Below are 16,188 nucleotides of genomic sequence, written 5' to 3' on the forward strand. Positions count from 1 at the left end.
CTCTTGGACTTCTTGAGTCTCATAGCAAAAGTTTTACGAAGTAGGTTAGAAAAATAGGTAAATGGACTGAGGAAAACGAAGCAAAACTGCGCAGAGAGCCATAGTATCGCTTACGCATCAGTATGGCCTGGGACTTAGTCAGTGTTCCCAGTTTGCTTTGATCTCTTCTTCTCGCAGCCTTGGGTATCCGGACTTAGTCAGTGTTCCCAATTTGCTTTGATCTCTTCTTCTCGCAGTCTTGGGTATCCTCATGGGTGGCTTGGTTGGTTAGTTTTAAACTGGTTTAACCCCGTTCCTGGGGATTTCTTTTGTTTGAACCAACAATGGTAGTGGTCCTTGGAAATGGAGGGAAATCTCAACGAAGGCCGTATGTTTATATGACCTTCAACAGAGGGAACGAACAGCTGTCAAAGCTTGCTCAACTCACCCAAGGAAACTATGAAGCCCTCTAAATGTTGGATTCCAAGAATGCAAGAGTCAGAACAATAGCTTTTATAAAGCAGAAATCTTAACAAGCCTACAGACACATATGCAAAGGTAGACCCACCCTGTGCCGACCTCGTGGTGACCCAGGGGGTGGCTCTCCCTGCTCCCCTCTGCTCCCTTCCCAGCATTTTTCCTCAGTGCCTGGAATGACCAAGGGGCAGGCAAGTGACTGGAGGGAGCTTACCCAGGACACTCACAGAGTCCCCTGAGGATGCCAGGCCTTTGCTCGACTGTTCCCACAGCCCAAGATACTGTCTCCACCCTGTCCTTCTCAACATCTTTCCTTATCCACGGTTCTAGCTTCATTGGCAATTTGATGCATTCTAAGTAAATGGGACAGATTGGTGCTCTTCAGTTGTGTTCTGGGCATCTTCCTGACAGCAGCCTTCGCCAAAAGGCTGAAACTGCAGTCATTTTTTAAGATCAAGACACTAACTAGAACCAGATAGAAAGAGAAGTAGAGAGATTTTCATGCCTGGTCCCCTACCTGGACCTAAAAGAATACCATTGCTATTCTAAGCCTGCCTGGGACCACTTTTCTTAAAGGGTATGATTTTTATTTTTATTTTTTTGCGGTACGCGGGCCTCTCACTGTTGTGGCCTCTCCCGTTGCGGAGCACAGGCTCCGGACACGCAGGCTTAGCGGCCATGGCTCACGGGCCCAGCCACTCCGCGGCATGTGGGATCTTCCTGGACCGGGGCACAAACTTGTGTCCCCTGCACCGGCAGGCGGACTCTCAACCACTGCGCCAGCAGGGAAGCCCAAAGGGTATGATTTTTTTATTTCCTAAGCCTTTTGTACTAGTCAGGGTAGGCTGAGTTATGCCGCAGTAACAAACACCCCCAACATGTCAGTGACTTGGAAATACTAAAGGTTTATTTCCTGCTTGTGTTATATACCTGATGCAGGTCAGCAGGCACATTTTGTTCATTGTAGCTTCTCAGGCATCATCTTAGGGAGAATTCCGCATGCTTCATGATCAGGCAGGAAAAAAGAGCAGGGGGAATCATGCACCAGCTCATACACTTCTCCACACGGAAGAGACATGTGTCTCCTCTCTCGCGTTTCATTGGCAAAATTCTGTGGTGCGTGGCCACACCTAACTCCACAGTAAGGGAGGTGAAACCCTCCTCGTTCTCAGAGGAGGAGACCCAAATGCAGACACGGGTAATGTCTAGCAGACATGCTTTGCCAGGCCACGTAGAGAACTCCCCTTCAGCGTAGGTAATGCTAGAACAATATCTGCTGAGCGATGACAGTTGCCAGGCAGGGGGTGGGGGGTGGGGGTGGATATTCCTCTTAAATGGCCAAGATGCCTCCTGAAAATACTATTCATTGTAGAGATGGGTAGAGAAAAGAAGTGCCTCAGAAAAGACATTTCTCAGGCTGGTGTCAAGCATTCGTTGTCTTCCCAAGAGCCACCAAAATTGGGCTGAAGCTCCACTCACGAGGCTGACCAGTCCTGAGGGCAGCACGCTCCAAAGCTGAGTGGTTTCTTCTTAGCCTGTTATTTCTCTCCCTGCCACCATCCTCTGGATAATTGAAATGGAGAGGAAAAAAATCAATACTTCCCAGAATAGTCAACGGTGATTTTCCTGGCTCTGCAGATCCCTGCCCTCCGCGCATCTCCCTCCAGACCCGTCCCCCGCCCCTTCCCCAGCGGCAGGTGTGCTCTGAGGCTGACACAGATCGGGTACCCTCCCCTGTCTTAGGGATCGCGAGTGCGTGTCGGCTTTCCACCCACAGGCACAGGCCTACAGGGAGCGAGTTGCCAAATTCACATAAACATCCACCTCCCCCAGCGCAGCCCCTCTCGCGGGGATGTTTTCTCACACATAGAACAGTCGCTGACTTCCTATCTAAAATATGACTTTCTATGTGCTACTGATTTTGTTCTGCCAAACAACTGCCAGGATTTCTCTCTCCCCACTGGCTCACATCTGCCGGATTTATGGGGCCCAAAGACAAAGGAGGGAAATACTGTAGCTCCCTTTTCCCGTCTTTTGTTTTCGTTCATTGCTTGGCAGTAGGTGAGGAAAAACAGTAAGCGAAGAGATATGGGAACGTATGTATATGTATAACTGATTCACTTTATTATAAAGCAGAAACTAACACACCATTGTAAAGCAATTATCCTCCAATAAAGATGTCAAAAAAAAACCCAGTAAGCGATTGGTGCAAACAGTCTTGCTTAGCTACCCAAGGTGGTGTGACTTCCTTTTCTCTTCTCTTGTTTGCATAAAGATGCTTTCCAGATCACCCTGTGTTTTCCCATGCCATACTCCTTTTAAAAAAAGTCTGTACCTTAAAACTCCCATTTATATAAATATATCCCTAAAAGTGAAACATTAAGAGCTCCCATAGATAAGAGCCGACCCTGTGTCAGGTGACGCTTTTTCATTACCTCTCATCCTGGAAACCACTGTCCATGACTATCATCTGTATTTCACAGATGCTGAAACTAAGGGTCAGGGAGGGCGAGTAACCTGCCCGGCATCACATGCTTGTAAGTAACAACGCTGGGATTCAACCCCAGGCCCACTAGAGTATACACTCTATAGAGTATACACTCCTCTCTGGCATGAAGCCGCACAAAGGCAACTGGCCCGTTCAGGTGCCCTGGTTATTGCTGCTGGGCTCATGTCAGGGTCTCCGGGACAGAGACTACCGATGTCGCAAAGGCCAACTTGCCAACTGTCAGGAGAGCTGGTGGTCTTACCCATGGCACAAAGCACAGGAATTATCCACTGAGGGCCCTCCAGGGAGCCCAAAACAAAGACCTGCCGGTCAAGAGGGAAAGAGTGTAGCCTTTGGCGACTGGATGCCTGTGTTCCAGTCTTCAGCTCTGTGGATGTAGACAAGGCACCCAGCCTTTCTAAGCCTCGATTTCTCCATCTATATGAAATAGGGACAGTAAAAGGCCCTACTTCGTAGTGTTGCGGGGAGGGTTGATTGGAACAGTTAAGAATGCGCTCCGCGTGGTGCCTTGCGCAGAGTAAGCCCTCAGTCAGTGACGGCTGGTGTTTTCATTACTGTTAGCTGAAGAGTCTTCAGGGAGAGCACTTTACAAATGGGGGAGTGCTCATCTAATGACTGTGGTCGCTTCTCTTGCCAAGCCCATCCATCTATCTGGTCCAGGCCTGCAGCCCTATTAGTTCTTAGCTCATATGCTGTGGTCCAGACCTCCAAGAATTTCCTTCCATGCTCCAGGTATATGGAATCATCATCAAAGAGACATCTCTAAGCAGCTCATGCAGGAGCGCCCTGCTCCGAAAGGCAGTTGTAGAGAGAGGGAAAAACATCTCCCAAGGGGTAAGCGGTAGCTTACATCTTCTTGACCTCAGCTGGCAGATCAAAGTAGTCACAGACAAGAGAGCCAAACCACATGCATGTTGCCTTAAAGCATGGACCTTGGCGGCAGAGCTTTCTAAAAGAGGACTGGCCCCCCACACCACAGGCCACAACCAAGGTTTGAATTAACCCATCCCCTAGCAGCTTGGAAACACGACCGTCAGCATAAATATTAAGCTAACATCATTTAAGTGCTTGAGCACTTATCCTGAACACTTTGTGTCTGGTGGTGCTCATTTGATCTTCCCAACTCGATAAGGGTAAGTACCATCATAACATCAGGGTTATACACATCAGTCAGCCGAGGCATGAAGAGTTCAAAATTGCTGGCCTGAGGTCGCACAGCGAGAAGTGGGCAGGATTTCAGTCCAGGCATCCTGGCTCTTGATTTCCATTCTGCGCCGCCCCGTGTGATCTGTGAACTGATTTAAGACGGGGGTGGGGTGTGGAACGGGATCTCAGGTTAGCTGCTTCGTAGGGGGTGCGAGCGAATATACATGGAAAACTATACCCTTGAGCAATAAACGTTTCTGTTTCCCTGTGTGTTTGTTAGCAGACCTTCGCAGCTCTGCCAGGACAGTCAATTCCAGCCTAAATTCAGAGGGTGACTGTTTTTGTTTAGACCGATGCAAGCACAGGGTAGACAAGAAGATGAAGGAGGGAAAGCCATCAGCCTTCAGCTTGAGGAAAACCAGAAGCACGGCTGTGAAGCCCTAGGCTGCTTTGCCCATGGGCCAGTCTTCCCCGCCCCAGGCCGTTTCCAGAGCCCTCGGCCTACCTGTAGAACTGATTGCAAACCTCCACCAAATGCCAGGCCCCGCCAGGTCCCCTCCCGCTAACCGTGCTCTTTCCGATTGCAGGTAACCTGGACATCACCCCGGACGACCCCCGCTGGATCGGAGCCTGGTGGGGTGGGTTTCTGCTCTGCGGTGCCTTACTCTTCTTTTCTTCCGTCTGGATGTTTGGGTTTCCACAGTCTCTGCCCCCGCACTCAGACTCCGCCCTGGAGAGCGAACAGGCCATGCTCCCCGAAAGAGAGTACGAGAGACCCAAGCCCAGCAACGGGGTCCTGAGGCACCCCCTGGAGCCGGACAGCAGTGCCTCCTGCTTCCAGCAGCTGAGAGGTAAGGGCGCCTCATTGGCAGGTGGCACTCAGAACCGGATGCTGGGGGACCTGAAATAGAATCACACTGGTTTTGCGTGATTTGCCTTCCCTGGCCCTGTGCTTAACTGATCCCTGAGAAGTAAATGCACTTCATAAAGCAAACACAAAGTTACTACCATTTAGCGAAGGGGCAGCAGACGAACCCCCCCCCCAGGCCGAGAGCCCAGTGGCTAACATAGCACCTGATGTACGATACACATAAATGTGCGTAGAAGGAAGAAAGGGAGCGAGGAAAGGAGGGAGCTGGACGTTTCATGGCCCTCCTTTGAACTCTTTCAGGCCACTTACAAGCGCATTGAAGCAGTGTAAGACTTTGAAGTTGGCTCCCTTTGCCTGATGCAGGCGTTCTGGAAAAGCCACATCCAAAGAGCATTTCCTTAGATTCACTCTGTCCTTCCATCCCCTCCATTAGAGATGAGAGCTGTGTTCCTCTGGAAAGAAAGGTTAACTCAGTCTTGAGAGCAGAGTCGCACTTTAGAATGCAGCAGAGCGCTCATCGTCATTTTTAGAGGAAACAAGTGCATCTTTTCTGACGAAATGGCGAGACACGAACAGCGATGCAGAATGAGGATGGGGAACCCCGTCAACAGCCCCTGGTTATTTCCACATTTGCCACAGTCTCTTAAGAGGTGAGGATGACGACCAGACAGCCTCAAAGCTGCTCGGGGTCTATCCTGGCCCCCTCCCCACTGAGAGGTATGCACGGTGCCCCCTAATTCAAGGACCTCTTCCTGCTGGGTCCCCTGAAGGACTTGCTGGATTTTGGAAGTGGGCAGGAGCAAGGCTGAGGTGTTACTTCTCAGGGAGGCTGGGGTGGGAAACAGGTGGACCGTTACCTCTGCAGGAACCGGGCACACAGCCAGGCCCACTTTCCGCAGCTGCCGCCTCAGGCTAGCAGTGCTCGATTTAGAGATTCGATGAGAGTCTCTTTACTGAGCTCTGTCTAATGAGGTGCACTTTCTGTGGAGATGCTTGAGAACCACGGAGAGAACCTCGGGTGACCTTGCACTCAGATCCCCGCTCTGCCCTTCACCGGCTCTGCGATCATTAACTTCTCCGCGCTTTTCTCCGCAAGTATAAAGTTGTAACACCGTTCCTCGGTGACACCGTGGTCGTGAGAATTCCCTTGGAAGATTGTCAGTTAATACCACCTGTTAGCCAGCGAGGAATTCAAAGAACGTGTGCTAATTCCCAGAAGAGACTAATTTAAGAACCTAATGTCATGTTTGACTCCATGTTCCGGGATGGCTTCTACCAAAGTCGTCATGTGGAATTGTAGATGATCTCTAAGGGTGAGAATGCTCTGTTAGATGAGAAGGCCCCGTGCTTTGTGTCCTCTGAGGTTGCCCTGGTCTGGACCCTCAGGAGTATGTGCTTCTTAAAATAGGCTCCCCAAATGGGCCCCCTTCAGGAGCCCCCAAGGTGGCTGGAGGGTGATGCCTGCTGACCCTCTGATAGCACAGCTGGCCACACAGTGTCCCAGGGACCAGATCCACGGCAATAGATGGGGCTGGCTTGAGAGCGGGCCTTGCAGAGGGCACCTTGGACCTGGGTGGTGGCAGCCTTTCCAGATTTGTCCCCTTCCCAGGATGATGGCCCTGCTTTCCTAAGCCTCTGATGGTAAGAGCTATACCTGTAATCACTCATCTTTCACCTCTGGGGAGACACAGGTGAAAATGATACAATTGTGCCATCAGAGAACTCACTGTCCAATGTAGCGACAGGCCAGCAAGTCAGAAAGGTGGTCTAATGTGATGAGAACTGCAGTACCGGGCAGCACCGTAGGTTATGGAAATACAGTCAACAGGCAGCGAAAGCCCACCTCTTGGGTCCAGTGCAGAGCTGAGCTGAGTCTTGAGGGATGCCATGGTTTCAGAATTCTCGGGCTCTGATTCAATTACTGGTTAACCCATTTGTTAATTCAGTCAGCATTTACTGAGATCCCGCCAGGCTCCGGGGACACAGGGGTCACCAAGGCAGCTTAGATTCTGGAGCAAGTATAGTAGCAGGGGAGGCACGCAGTGGGCAAAGTCGAACCAGTGACAAGATGAGTGCTGAACTTGCTGTGTCTGAGCTGACAAGTACACAGTTGGGTAGATGGGTCTGAGGCTCACTAGATCAGAGCCATCACAAGTTATGGCCTGTGTGTACATGGGCTCCACTTGGATAGTTAATGATTTTTAATTTAGAATTAGCAATTCCCAGAGGCATCAGGTCCATTAATGGACCTAAAGGATGTCCAAGCAGGAAAGGAAGGCAGCATGTCTAGAAGAATCCCCAGGAGCCAGGGTACAGTGGAGGGGCCTTGATGGTTAGGACCCGGGCCCTTTCTGCAGCCACGGGTTCCTGCAGCCACGGGTGTGTCCAACCTTCCCCATCACGTTCTGTACAGTTTTCAGAACACCTCACGCACTCTTCTCTTTGCTGCTGTTTCTGCCTGGAACGCCCTACTTCCCTTGATCCACTTCTGGGCTGGTCTCGGTCCCTACCTTCCCAAGAAGTCCTTCCCTATAGCCCCTCTGTGCGCATGCCCCTGTCTGCTCAGTACTAGATTAGCTGCATTCCTCTGTTGCCCTCAAAGGCCCCGCAAAGCACTTGGGGTAACCCCCACTACACAGTGGCCCATCTGTTTGCCTGCATCTTCCCAAAGCTTGTGGCTTCTCCAAGGACACGAAGCTCTCATTCATCTTTTTTGTTCCCACTGCCTAGCTTAGTGCCTGGCATGTAGGTAATATGGATTGAATGAATGAATGGGTAAACAAATGAACACTTTCTTGCCAGTGCGCACACGTACGCACATACACACGTAATAGCAGCTAACGTTTGTTTTTCCTACACCATCATATTTAATCCCCCCCCCAACCCCATGAGACATTGGTGCCATTTTACAGACCAGGAAATTGAGGCTTACAGATGGAAAGGAAAGGCATTTGAACCGTGGAGGGCCTCAGTGTCTGTCTTCTTAACCACGACATTGTGCTGCATCTTCGGGCAATAAACAAACTCTCTTAAAGAAAAAGTGGCGTCAGCAAGGTGCTAAGTGACTTTTCAACAGCGGGTACTAAAACTGCGACTGTGGCTGCAGACGTGTCCTAAAACAATGAGTCTTCTAGGCAAGGGTCCAGCTAAAAAGGGAGGGAAGGACAGCTTCCTGCAAGCATTGGCGTTTCCTGACCCTCTGATGGACTTCCCAGCGGGGATGAGTGTCACTGTACCAGCAGCTTAAAACCTGAAGGGAGAGCCCACCTTTGATCACTGAGTGAGCAGAGAAGTCAAAAGCTGAGCGCTCTTGTCTCTGCGCCCTTCATGCTGACTGCCAAGTGGCCTCTTCCTGTCCCAGAAAAGATAGTAGCACCAGGTGACAGCGGGTGATGGCTGAGCTGGCAAGGTGGGGGTGGGCCTTCAGGCTCAGAATCTTAAAAACCGCGCCCAAAATATGGAGTACTGCTGATGACTCCCAAAGCACTTGCATAGACCTCCCACTTGACCCCCACAGTACGGCTGATAACGTGCGTGTCTTTACCAATCTCCATGCCACCCATGGGGACACGGAGCTCTGGGGGATTAAACCGTGCACCCAGGTTCCCGCAGCTGTGAAGGATGCAGCTGGGACCAGACTTGGGTCTGAGACTCCCAAACCCGAACTCTTTCCTCTGTTCCTCTATTTCCCACAAAGATCCACTCAACTATTAATGAACCGACCGAGAAGGAAAAAGGGATCGGTCTGGGGTGGATGGAACAAAAGCCTTTACTGTGTTGGAGAAACTTCCACTCTTAATGTCCACTTTCTCCCTCTTCAAAAGAGGAAATGCAGAGCCCGACTCTAGAGGACCTTCATTTCTAGGGGAAATGAAATCTGCCTGGGCTGGTACCTTCCCCACGCCTCTCCCCACCCACACCCCTAATGCCATCCATCACCCGGTTCTGCTGACTTTAGCACCTAAATATCTCTCCCTCCCGCTCATGGTCTGTCCTGTACTCCAGTCTGCCCTACCCCTCCAGGCTGTCATCCACACTGGGATGTGTTCAGAATATGTCTGATCCTGAGAGATAGAGGCCGAGCCCTTCACGTGGCCACCAGCCCAGTGAGATTCTGCCCCTCCAGCCTCTTCTCACACCTGCCGCCCTGTTCCCACCATACCAGTCTCACCTTGCTGGCCTCTTTTTAGTCCTTCATATTCCCCAGGCTCAATGGACTTTGCATTTGCTGTTCCCACCCCTGGAATTCTGATCCCATCTTCAGACATCAGCTCACACATCATTTCCCCAAGGACATTTCCCTGACCTCCTGATGACACCCCCTCCACGGCATGTTGCTCTCTGTGTCATGGTCAGAATGTGACCTCTGTAGGAGTGATCACTCCCTCCATAAGCTCCATGAGGTCAGGGACCACATCCGGCTTTGCCCATGCCCTTGTACATGGCCGGTGCTCAGTACACATCTGATAAATGGGGGGATGCATGGATCGTTGGACAGGCGCTGCCCAGCCCAGCACGGTTTGCTGCTTTCCCTAAAGCCGTCCTCACACACAGCCCCCTCCCAGAGTTCTGACCTGTGTTTGACCCACCCGCAGACACTGGCTTAGCAGGAGCTCCACCTGTGTTGAGTGTCACGGCTGGCTCCCAGGTGACTTACCTGTGTGGGAAGGAAGATCTGCTCCTGGTGCTTCAGCCACCAAATCAGAGGGTCTGCCAGCCCAGTGGCTCAGGCTGACCTGCACTGTGCCTTTGGGTGCGTGTCTTTACTTGCCCATCTTCCTAGCGGGCGTCTTGCTGCTTGGGCAGGGTGCATACTCGCCCCCCACCTCTGTGCCACCCACTGTTCCCGCGGGGGCCCCACGTGCGTCGGCCTGGCCGTGGGACCCAGCTCGTGCCTCCGGCTTCCGCATCTCTGCCAGGCCACCTCCATCGTCTGCCAGCCAGCAGTCGGTTTCTGCTGCATCTTTCTTAAGTAAGGGCCTGTTGCCTTTCAGCACAGTGTTATTGTGAGCGGCCTGGTGATCTGAGAGTCCTTGTTCTGCAGGCCAAACGGCTGAGTGTTTTTTATCGTGGGATTCATCTTCAGAACTGTGCTTTCCCCTCGTGTGGGTTTCCTGTTAAAGTCTTCTTTCTTGATTCTGTGGCCAAGGAAACCATCTGCCTTCCCAACCACTTGGAATTCTATGCCAAGCTGTGGTTCAGAGGCTGCCACGTCACAGGTGTCATTTTTACAGGTCCCCAGGGTCCAGACTGGTCAGTGGTTTCATCGTGTTCGTATCAGTGTCGATGGAGGATGCGCTGGGGGTTATATCTGTGCCTCAGTCACGACTCCCCATCTCAAGTTATTTCAGCAAAGCGCCTGAGATGAACATAGGTGAGGGCACCTAGCACGATGCTGCCTGGCACACTGTGGATGCTCCTTGTGGTTTTGGAAGGAAGGGAGGGAGGGAGGAAAAAAGGGAGGAAGGAAGGAAGGGAGGAAGGAAGGAAGGAAGGAGGGAAAAAACTAGAAGACAGCATTTCCCAACGGGAGTTCCTTGGAACGTGAGTCCTCTGAGATGCTCAGAGAAAAACAGATCAACAGAAATAACCAGGAGTAGTGGTTACATGGCCAAATAAGTTGGGAAACCATATGTATACTATGACGCTCTTGGAGAGTCATAGAATATGTTTGTGTTAAAGGCTCTGAGAAGGCCAGCTCTAAGGAAAGCTGTCTGGCTTTGCTTTAGTTTATATTTCTCAGACTTATGGGATCCCAGGACTCTTTTATTCATGCTCACTCTTCCGGCACTTATGATGTGTTGCTATGATACAGGATAGAAGGTGGTGAGGATTATGGGAGGTTCAAAGGGATATAGTGAGGACCACAGAGGGAGGATTTGAAGACAGGTGCGTGAAAGATGCAGCATTTCAGCCTGATCTTGAAGGACGAGCAGGATTCCCGTGGATGGAGGGGAGGGCAAAGGCTTCCGGGCTGGGATGCCTGAGATGTGCATGGAAGAGAGACATCTGGTTTTGGGAAGAGGTTTTAGGGAAGGTCATGATAGAAGGCAGGCTGGTCTCAGCTTCCACATCCAGCAGAGTTCCTGGTATCCAAAGCTGCGCAATAAGTCTTTGGTAAAATTATGAATGAATTATTGAGGGCCTTCTCATTGCCCTTCTAATGAGACTGGACTTTATTTTATGAGCCATTGTTTCCCAACTAGGGATTTGAGTCAGCACTGCATGTGGGCTTTCTTGAAACACGCATATTCAGGGGCCGCATCCCTACGAATTATGATTCTCTGAGTCTGTGGTGGGCAAGGGGGATGGGGGAGAGGTGACCCAGGCATCTGGGTGTCTTTAAAGCTCCCCAGAAGATTCTAAGTGAGCTCCCAGGAGAAAACAAATGTCAGAGCTGGTGGGGGTCCCTTGAGGGGTCTCCACCAGGGGCTAACTTCTCTGGCAGTTGCATAGAAGATAAAATGGGGGAGGTGACCCGCTGATGAAATAAGCTTGGGACAGTCTGTGACATGACTCTTGGAGGTTGACGTTAGCATATTGAAGGCTCTGAGAAGACCTGCTGTAAACCCAGCACTTCCGGAAGTAGCATTAGGAAGCCTAGGTTTAGAGATGGGCACGTACGTCAGCTTGGGTGCTTGGCTTCACCGTTTCTTTTCTGGACACTGCTGTTTCCCTTTCCAGACTTCCCAGGGATGAATTCTCCCATCGTTAGCATTTTTGTGAATGTCAGACGCAGTGAGCCCGGCCACCGCTGAGGTGGGGCGCCCTGCTCCCAGAGAAGGTTCTAGGGGCTGGCATGAAGTTATAAAAGTGGCCGTTCGCTTACGAAAGACTCTTGATTTCCTTAGTCATTTTCTGTCTGCGGCCAACATGGGAAGATGCAATATTGGGGTCTGAATAAGAGCCTGCTGCTTCCCAAGCTCCTTCCTCCACCTCTGAAATCATGTGGGGATCATGTTTCTGACTTCACACTGCTGATGCCAGGAAGTGACTGGGATGACCCCAGTTTAGAGCAGCAGCTTGCAGATGCTAGACATGCCTCTGTGGACACTTAGTTCTTGCTTTAAACTGGCTAGTGGGCAACCACACTGCTCCTCCTTGGTGTGGCTATAAGGAGGTGGTGACTTTTCAAGAGTCGGTGGAACTGATGGGCTCTGGGTTGTCCTAACCAATCCACACCCATCTGACACTTGTATTTCGCTGTAGATGCTCATTTCCTGTGCTGATGGCTTCTTGTTTGTTCTTTCAAACCATGACCTTCTCCATACAAGGGAGGTGTTACTGTCTGCCTATTACCTTACTGAAGATGGGCAGACAGAAGCCTGGTAGTTACTGCTTTCAAAGTTAGCCGTGAGAGGGTGCTAGAAGCTCCCCTGGATGCCCCGGGCAGAGACTGGGGGATGGGCTCCTCTATAGTGATGAGGCCACAGGGGGCCCAAGGCTGCTGGTCTGGGGCCAAGTTCATGGTAGGCGCTCGCTTCCGGGAGGCACCACGGGCCTCCCCTCCCACTGGGATTTCCCTCACCCCTACCTACTCAAGGGATGGTTTGGGCACCTCCAGAATCAGTGATGGAAATGACCGTATTAGCTAATTATTCCCACTTTCCTCACAGCCCATGAACCTGCAGAACATCTCGAATGGTGTGATCATAAATTGGTCTCTGTTTCTACAGCTAATGTTCCTTAAGAGACTGTGACAGTTACCTTTCAAGGCTACGCGATTCATTTGTTTCTTTACTGGATTCTTTAATCTACCTTGCGTGTATGAAGCATCTGCCCTTCCCAGGCACAACGCCCATGTCTGGGGATGGAGCTGCTCCATCTCTGCTCTACCTGAGAGCACCTGGCTCCTCCTGTGAGACAGACGGGAGGACCCAGACAAGGGCGCCCAGTGGGGTCGGTGGTGCCAGGATGACAGCCTGCCCTGGGCATGTGGGAACCAACTTGGTGGCTGGTGAACATTCACGCTACCCCCTGAAACTTCGTTTTTCCCAGGATCTGCTCTACCTTGGCTTCACTCTTGTGCCTCCATGATGGTGTGTTTTTCCACTCCATTATTTCTTCCTTCCTCTTTCATTTTTTTTTTTTTTTTGGTCATGACTTGAATACTGTTATTTATCTCACCCAGATCCCCCCCACCTCTGTTCTCTTCTGGTCATGGGTCTCCTATGTTGGGAAGCACTTCATGGTGGCTCACCTTTCAGGAAAGTACTTTTCTGTTGATTCGAGGCCCCACCCAGAAACCTGAAGATTTAGAGATGAGTCCCAGAGTGCAGGCAGAACTGAGTTCAAATCCACCCTCCTTCGCTTCTCTGTTTTGTATTCTGGGATGCGGACTGTTGGGTTTCAGCCTCTCAAGGGAGCCTTGGTTTCCTTGGGTCTAAAATGAGGATGGTAGGACCACCCCCTGTTGTAATAGTTGTGAGAGTTAAAAATGAGAAACCTTGCCACGGTGCCCATCCAACACTGGTTGCGAGGCAGGCTTTGGCGGTCATTGTCATGATTCCTGAGCAGTTGCATAGACTGGCTCCATCTCCCATCTTGGGAGATGTTAACCATGCTGTATTGACAGAAGTGTTATTAAAGAGAAAGAAAGTCAAGGCCAACTTCAGTAGAGAGACTGAAGGCAGAGAGATCTGAGGGTCAAGGGGAGTATAACTGAGCCCCACCTTGAGCACTTCCCAGAGTACCTCCAATTCCCAGGAAGGGCAGTGGACAAGGACTTGTGCCTCCTGACCCCCTGGCCTGCTGAACAGCCCCCTGCAGAAGGGGGATCTTCTTGGAAAGCCCTTGGCTCCCAGGAGCTCAGTTCATCTGCTCCGGCCTCTTCCCCACTCTACTCATCACATCTGATCACGTAGGCATTCCTGTAGGAAGCCTGATGTCCTCCTCCCAGCCCAAGCGCTCTCTCCCTAACATAGCCAAGGATTACTTCTGTTATATCGATTACTATTAATCCTATCGGACTCTTTTTTACTGAAGTATAGTTGACTTACAATATCGTGTTAGTTTTAGATGTACGGAAAAGTGATTGTTATGCATATATATTTTTTTTTCTAGTCTTTTCCATTATGGTTTATTGCAGGATATTGAATACAGTTCCCTGTGCTAGACAGTCAATCTTTGCCGCTAATCCCATCAGACTCTTACCTGTATTCTAGACTAGAAGCCCTGGGCCACATGCTTTACATGCAGTGGGTCCCATTTCATGTTTGTGGCAATCCATGGGATGGAGTCATGTGCTCTGGTCCGTCTTGAAGCCAGAATTCAAATCCCAATGACCTGGCTCCTTAGACCAGGTTCTTAGCCATTATTTTATACAACCTTATTCAGTGAAACCTTTTCTGTGGTACAGGGCTCTTCTGTAGGCTCTCCAATCCTTTCTTTCATTCCTCTGTCCCCCTCCCTTCCTTTCCTACTTCTCTGCCTTCAAACGACATGGACTAAGCCCTTAGTCATGTCAGATCTGTTCATTTTCCCTAACCCCAGTGGGAATGTTTTATTATTCTTCATTCTAAGAATTAAGCCGCAGCTTGGTTACCAGGGGCAGCCTGCATGCTTAGTCCTCAAGCCAACAACAGCACCTCTCAGGACCCAGGGCAGAACAGCACGGTGGTTATGAGCACAGCGTGTGGTAGCAGGTGCTTTGCTTCCTTGACCATGGGGCCACTGTCTGCCTCCGTCTTCTCATCTGTAAATGGAGGATTTTGATCATCCCAGGAACACAGTTTGTTGTGAGGATGATGCGAGTGGATGTGTAAGCAGTTAGAATGGTACCTGGCCCACAGGAAATGCTGTCAGGGTTAATCCTCACGACTTCTCTAAACCTGCCTCTCTCCCTCTTGGAGAACCCACAGTTTTCCAAGAAACTGCATCCTACAGGACTGCCTTCCAAAGACTAGCAGTAGCAAACTTGTTTTCCCTGGAGATCGCTCCCAACTTTGTACCATTCCGCTAGTAGCAGCACCGTGCTCCTGATGAGAGGTGAAAAGGTTTCCCTAGCTGTGAAGCTGCATGGTACAAGCCCGCCTGCCTCCTACCCCAGCTCCCAACTTCTGAGGCTAAATCAGAAGGTGAGAGGCAAATAGCTCTGGGAGACTGTAGGTGTTTGGTAGCCTGGTGTGGCCTTGGTTCACCAATTTCTGTCTGTCTGGGCTGCCTCATTAGCTACTGCCACCTTGGAAAGTTAGCATTTTATGGGCTTAACAATCCATTTGCATGAAAAAGCTTGGAACACTGGGATAGCCAACCCTAGGGTCAAGCTAATTAATACCCCTTTTCAAATTGGGGCTTTGGAGGGTAGATTGAACCTTTGGAAAGGAATCTTCTTTGACAGTACTACAAGTCATTGCAATAAAACCCAGGATGGGAGGAAGAAACTGGGAGGAAAATAGCTGAACACAAGAGGAAGCTGTCATTTCTGGAGGCGAATCGGCTGGGTATAGGCGGAAAAAAAGAATGCTCTTCATGCAGATGAGGCCCACTGAGTCTTCCCTGGGCCTTCAGTCAGATAATTCTCAAACCTAATGATTTTCACATCTAATCCAAGGCAAAATTAGTCATTAGATATTCAAACAAAAGCAGGCAGGCTCCTATCTTGACAAGGAATCCTTCCAACTGAAATGGAATTATCTCTGGAATAATTAAAATGCTTGCTGAAGTATGAAAATGTTCCATTAGCTGGAGTTGCCTTTGTTGAGAAGTGCCCTCGTCATCCCCAAATAAACCACGATGGCCATGATCAAGGACAAGGAGGTACCGAGGCCCAAACAGTTAATGTGATCAAACTCAACTCCTCATTGGCATCATTTCTGAGCCAGAGAACATAGTTCCTAATTGGAGGATGCTGGTGGTGTCAGCTCAGCAGCAGTTTTATTTGCAAGCAAGTGTGGCTGTGGTGCTTTCTCCTACTGAAGTCCCCAGATCTAAAGAGTCTGCACTGTAACAAAGTAAATGAAGCCTACAATAAAAGTATGGTACAGGATGGTTTTCCTAGAATGTCCCCAAGGTGCTGGCTGTTTGTCAACAGTGTTTCCAAAGTTTAGATATCTTAATGCCAAAAGACTACAATGATGGAGCAACAGTGTTATTACCCGCCAAAACATGAATAGCTGGGGGCTTTCAAATTCATTTATTACAAGGAAGTGCTGTGGTTGCCCATGTAAATCCATACCACTCTCTGTGAAGCTTGGTGTTTTGTGAC

General features: G+C 50.2%; 1 protein-coding gene across 3 annotated transcripts in view; it reads left to right on the forward strand.

The window, feature by feature from the left end:
* SLCO3A1 (solute carrier organic anion transporter family member 3A1) overlaps positions 1-16,188 on the forward strand; it is a 316,010-nt gene that overhangs the window by 251,603 nt on the left and 48,219 nt on the right. For 2 of the 3 annotated variants that reach the window (XM_022598845.2, XM_022598844.3), the window contains exon 4: positions 4,699-4,962. The exons of the other annotated variant lie outside the window; for it this stretch is intronic. In XM_022598845.2, the coding sequence (XP_022454553.1) occupies positions 4,699-4,962 (264 nt within the window). The remainder of the gene's footprint in view (positions 1-4,698; positions 4,963-16,188) is intronic. 3 annotated transcript variants of the gene reach the window in all.

The sequence above is a fragment of the Delphinapterus leucas genome, chromosome 2 (assembly GCF_059928025.1).
Source record: "Delphinapterus leucas isolate spDelLeu-1000000601 "Yukka" chromosome 2, BTC_Dleu_Yukka2, whole genome shotgun sequence".
Taxonomy (NCBI): Eukaryota; Metazoa; Chordata; class Mammalia; order Artiodactyla; family Monodontidae; genus Delphinapterus; species Delphinapterus leucas.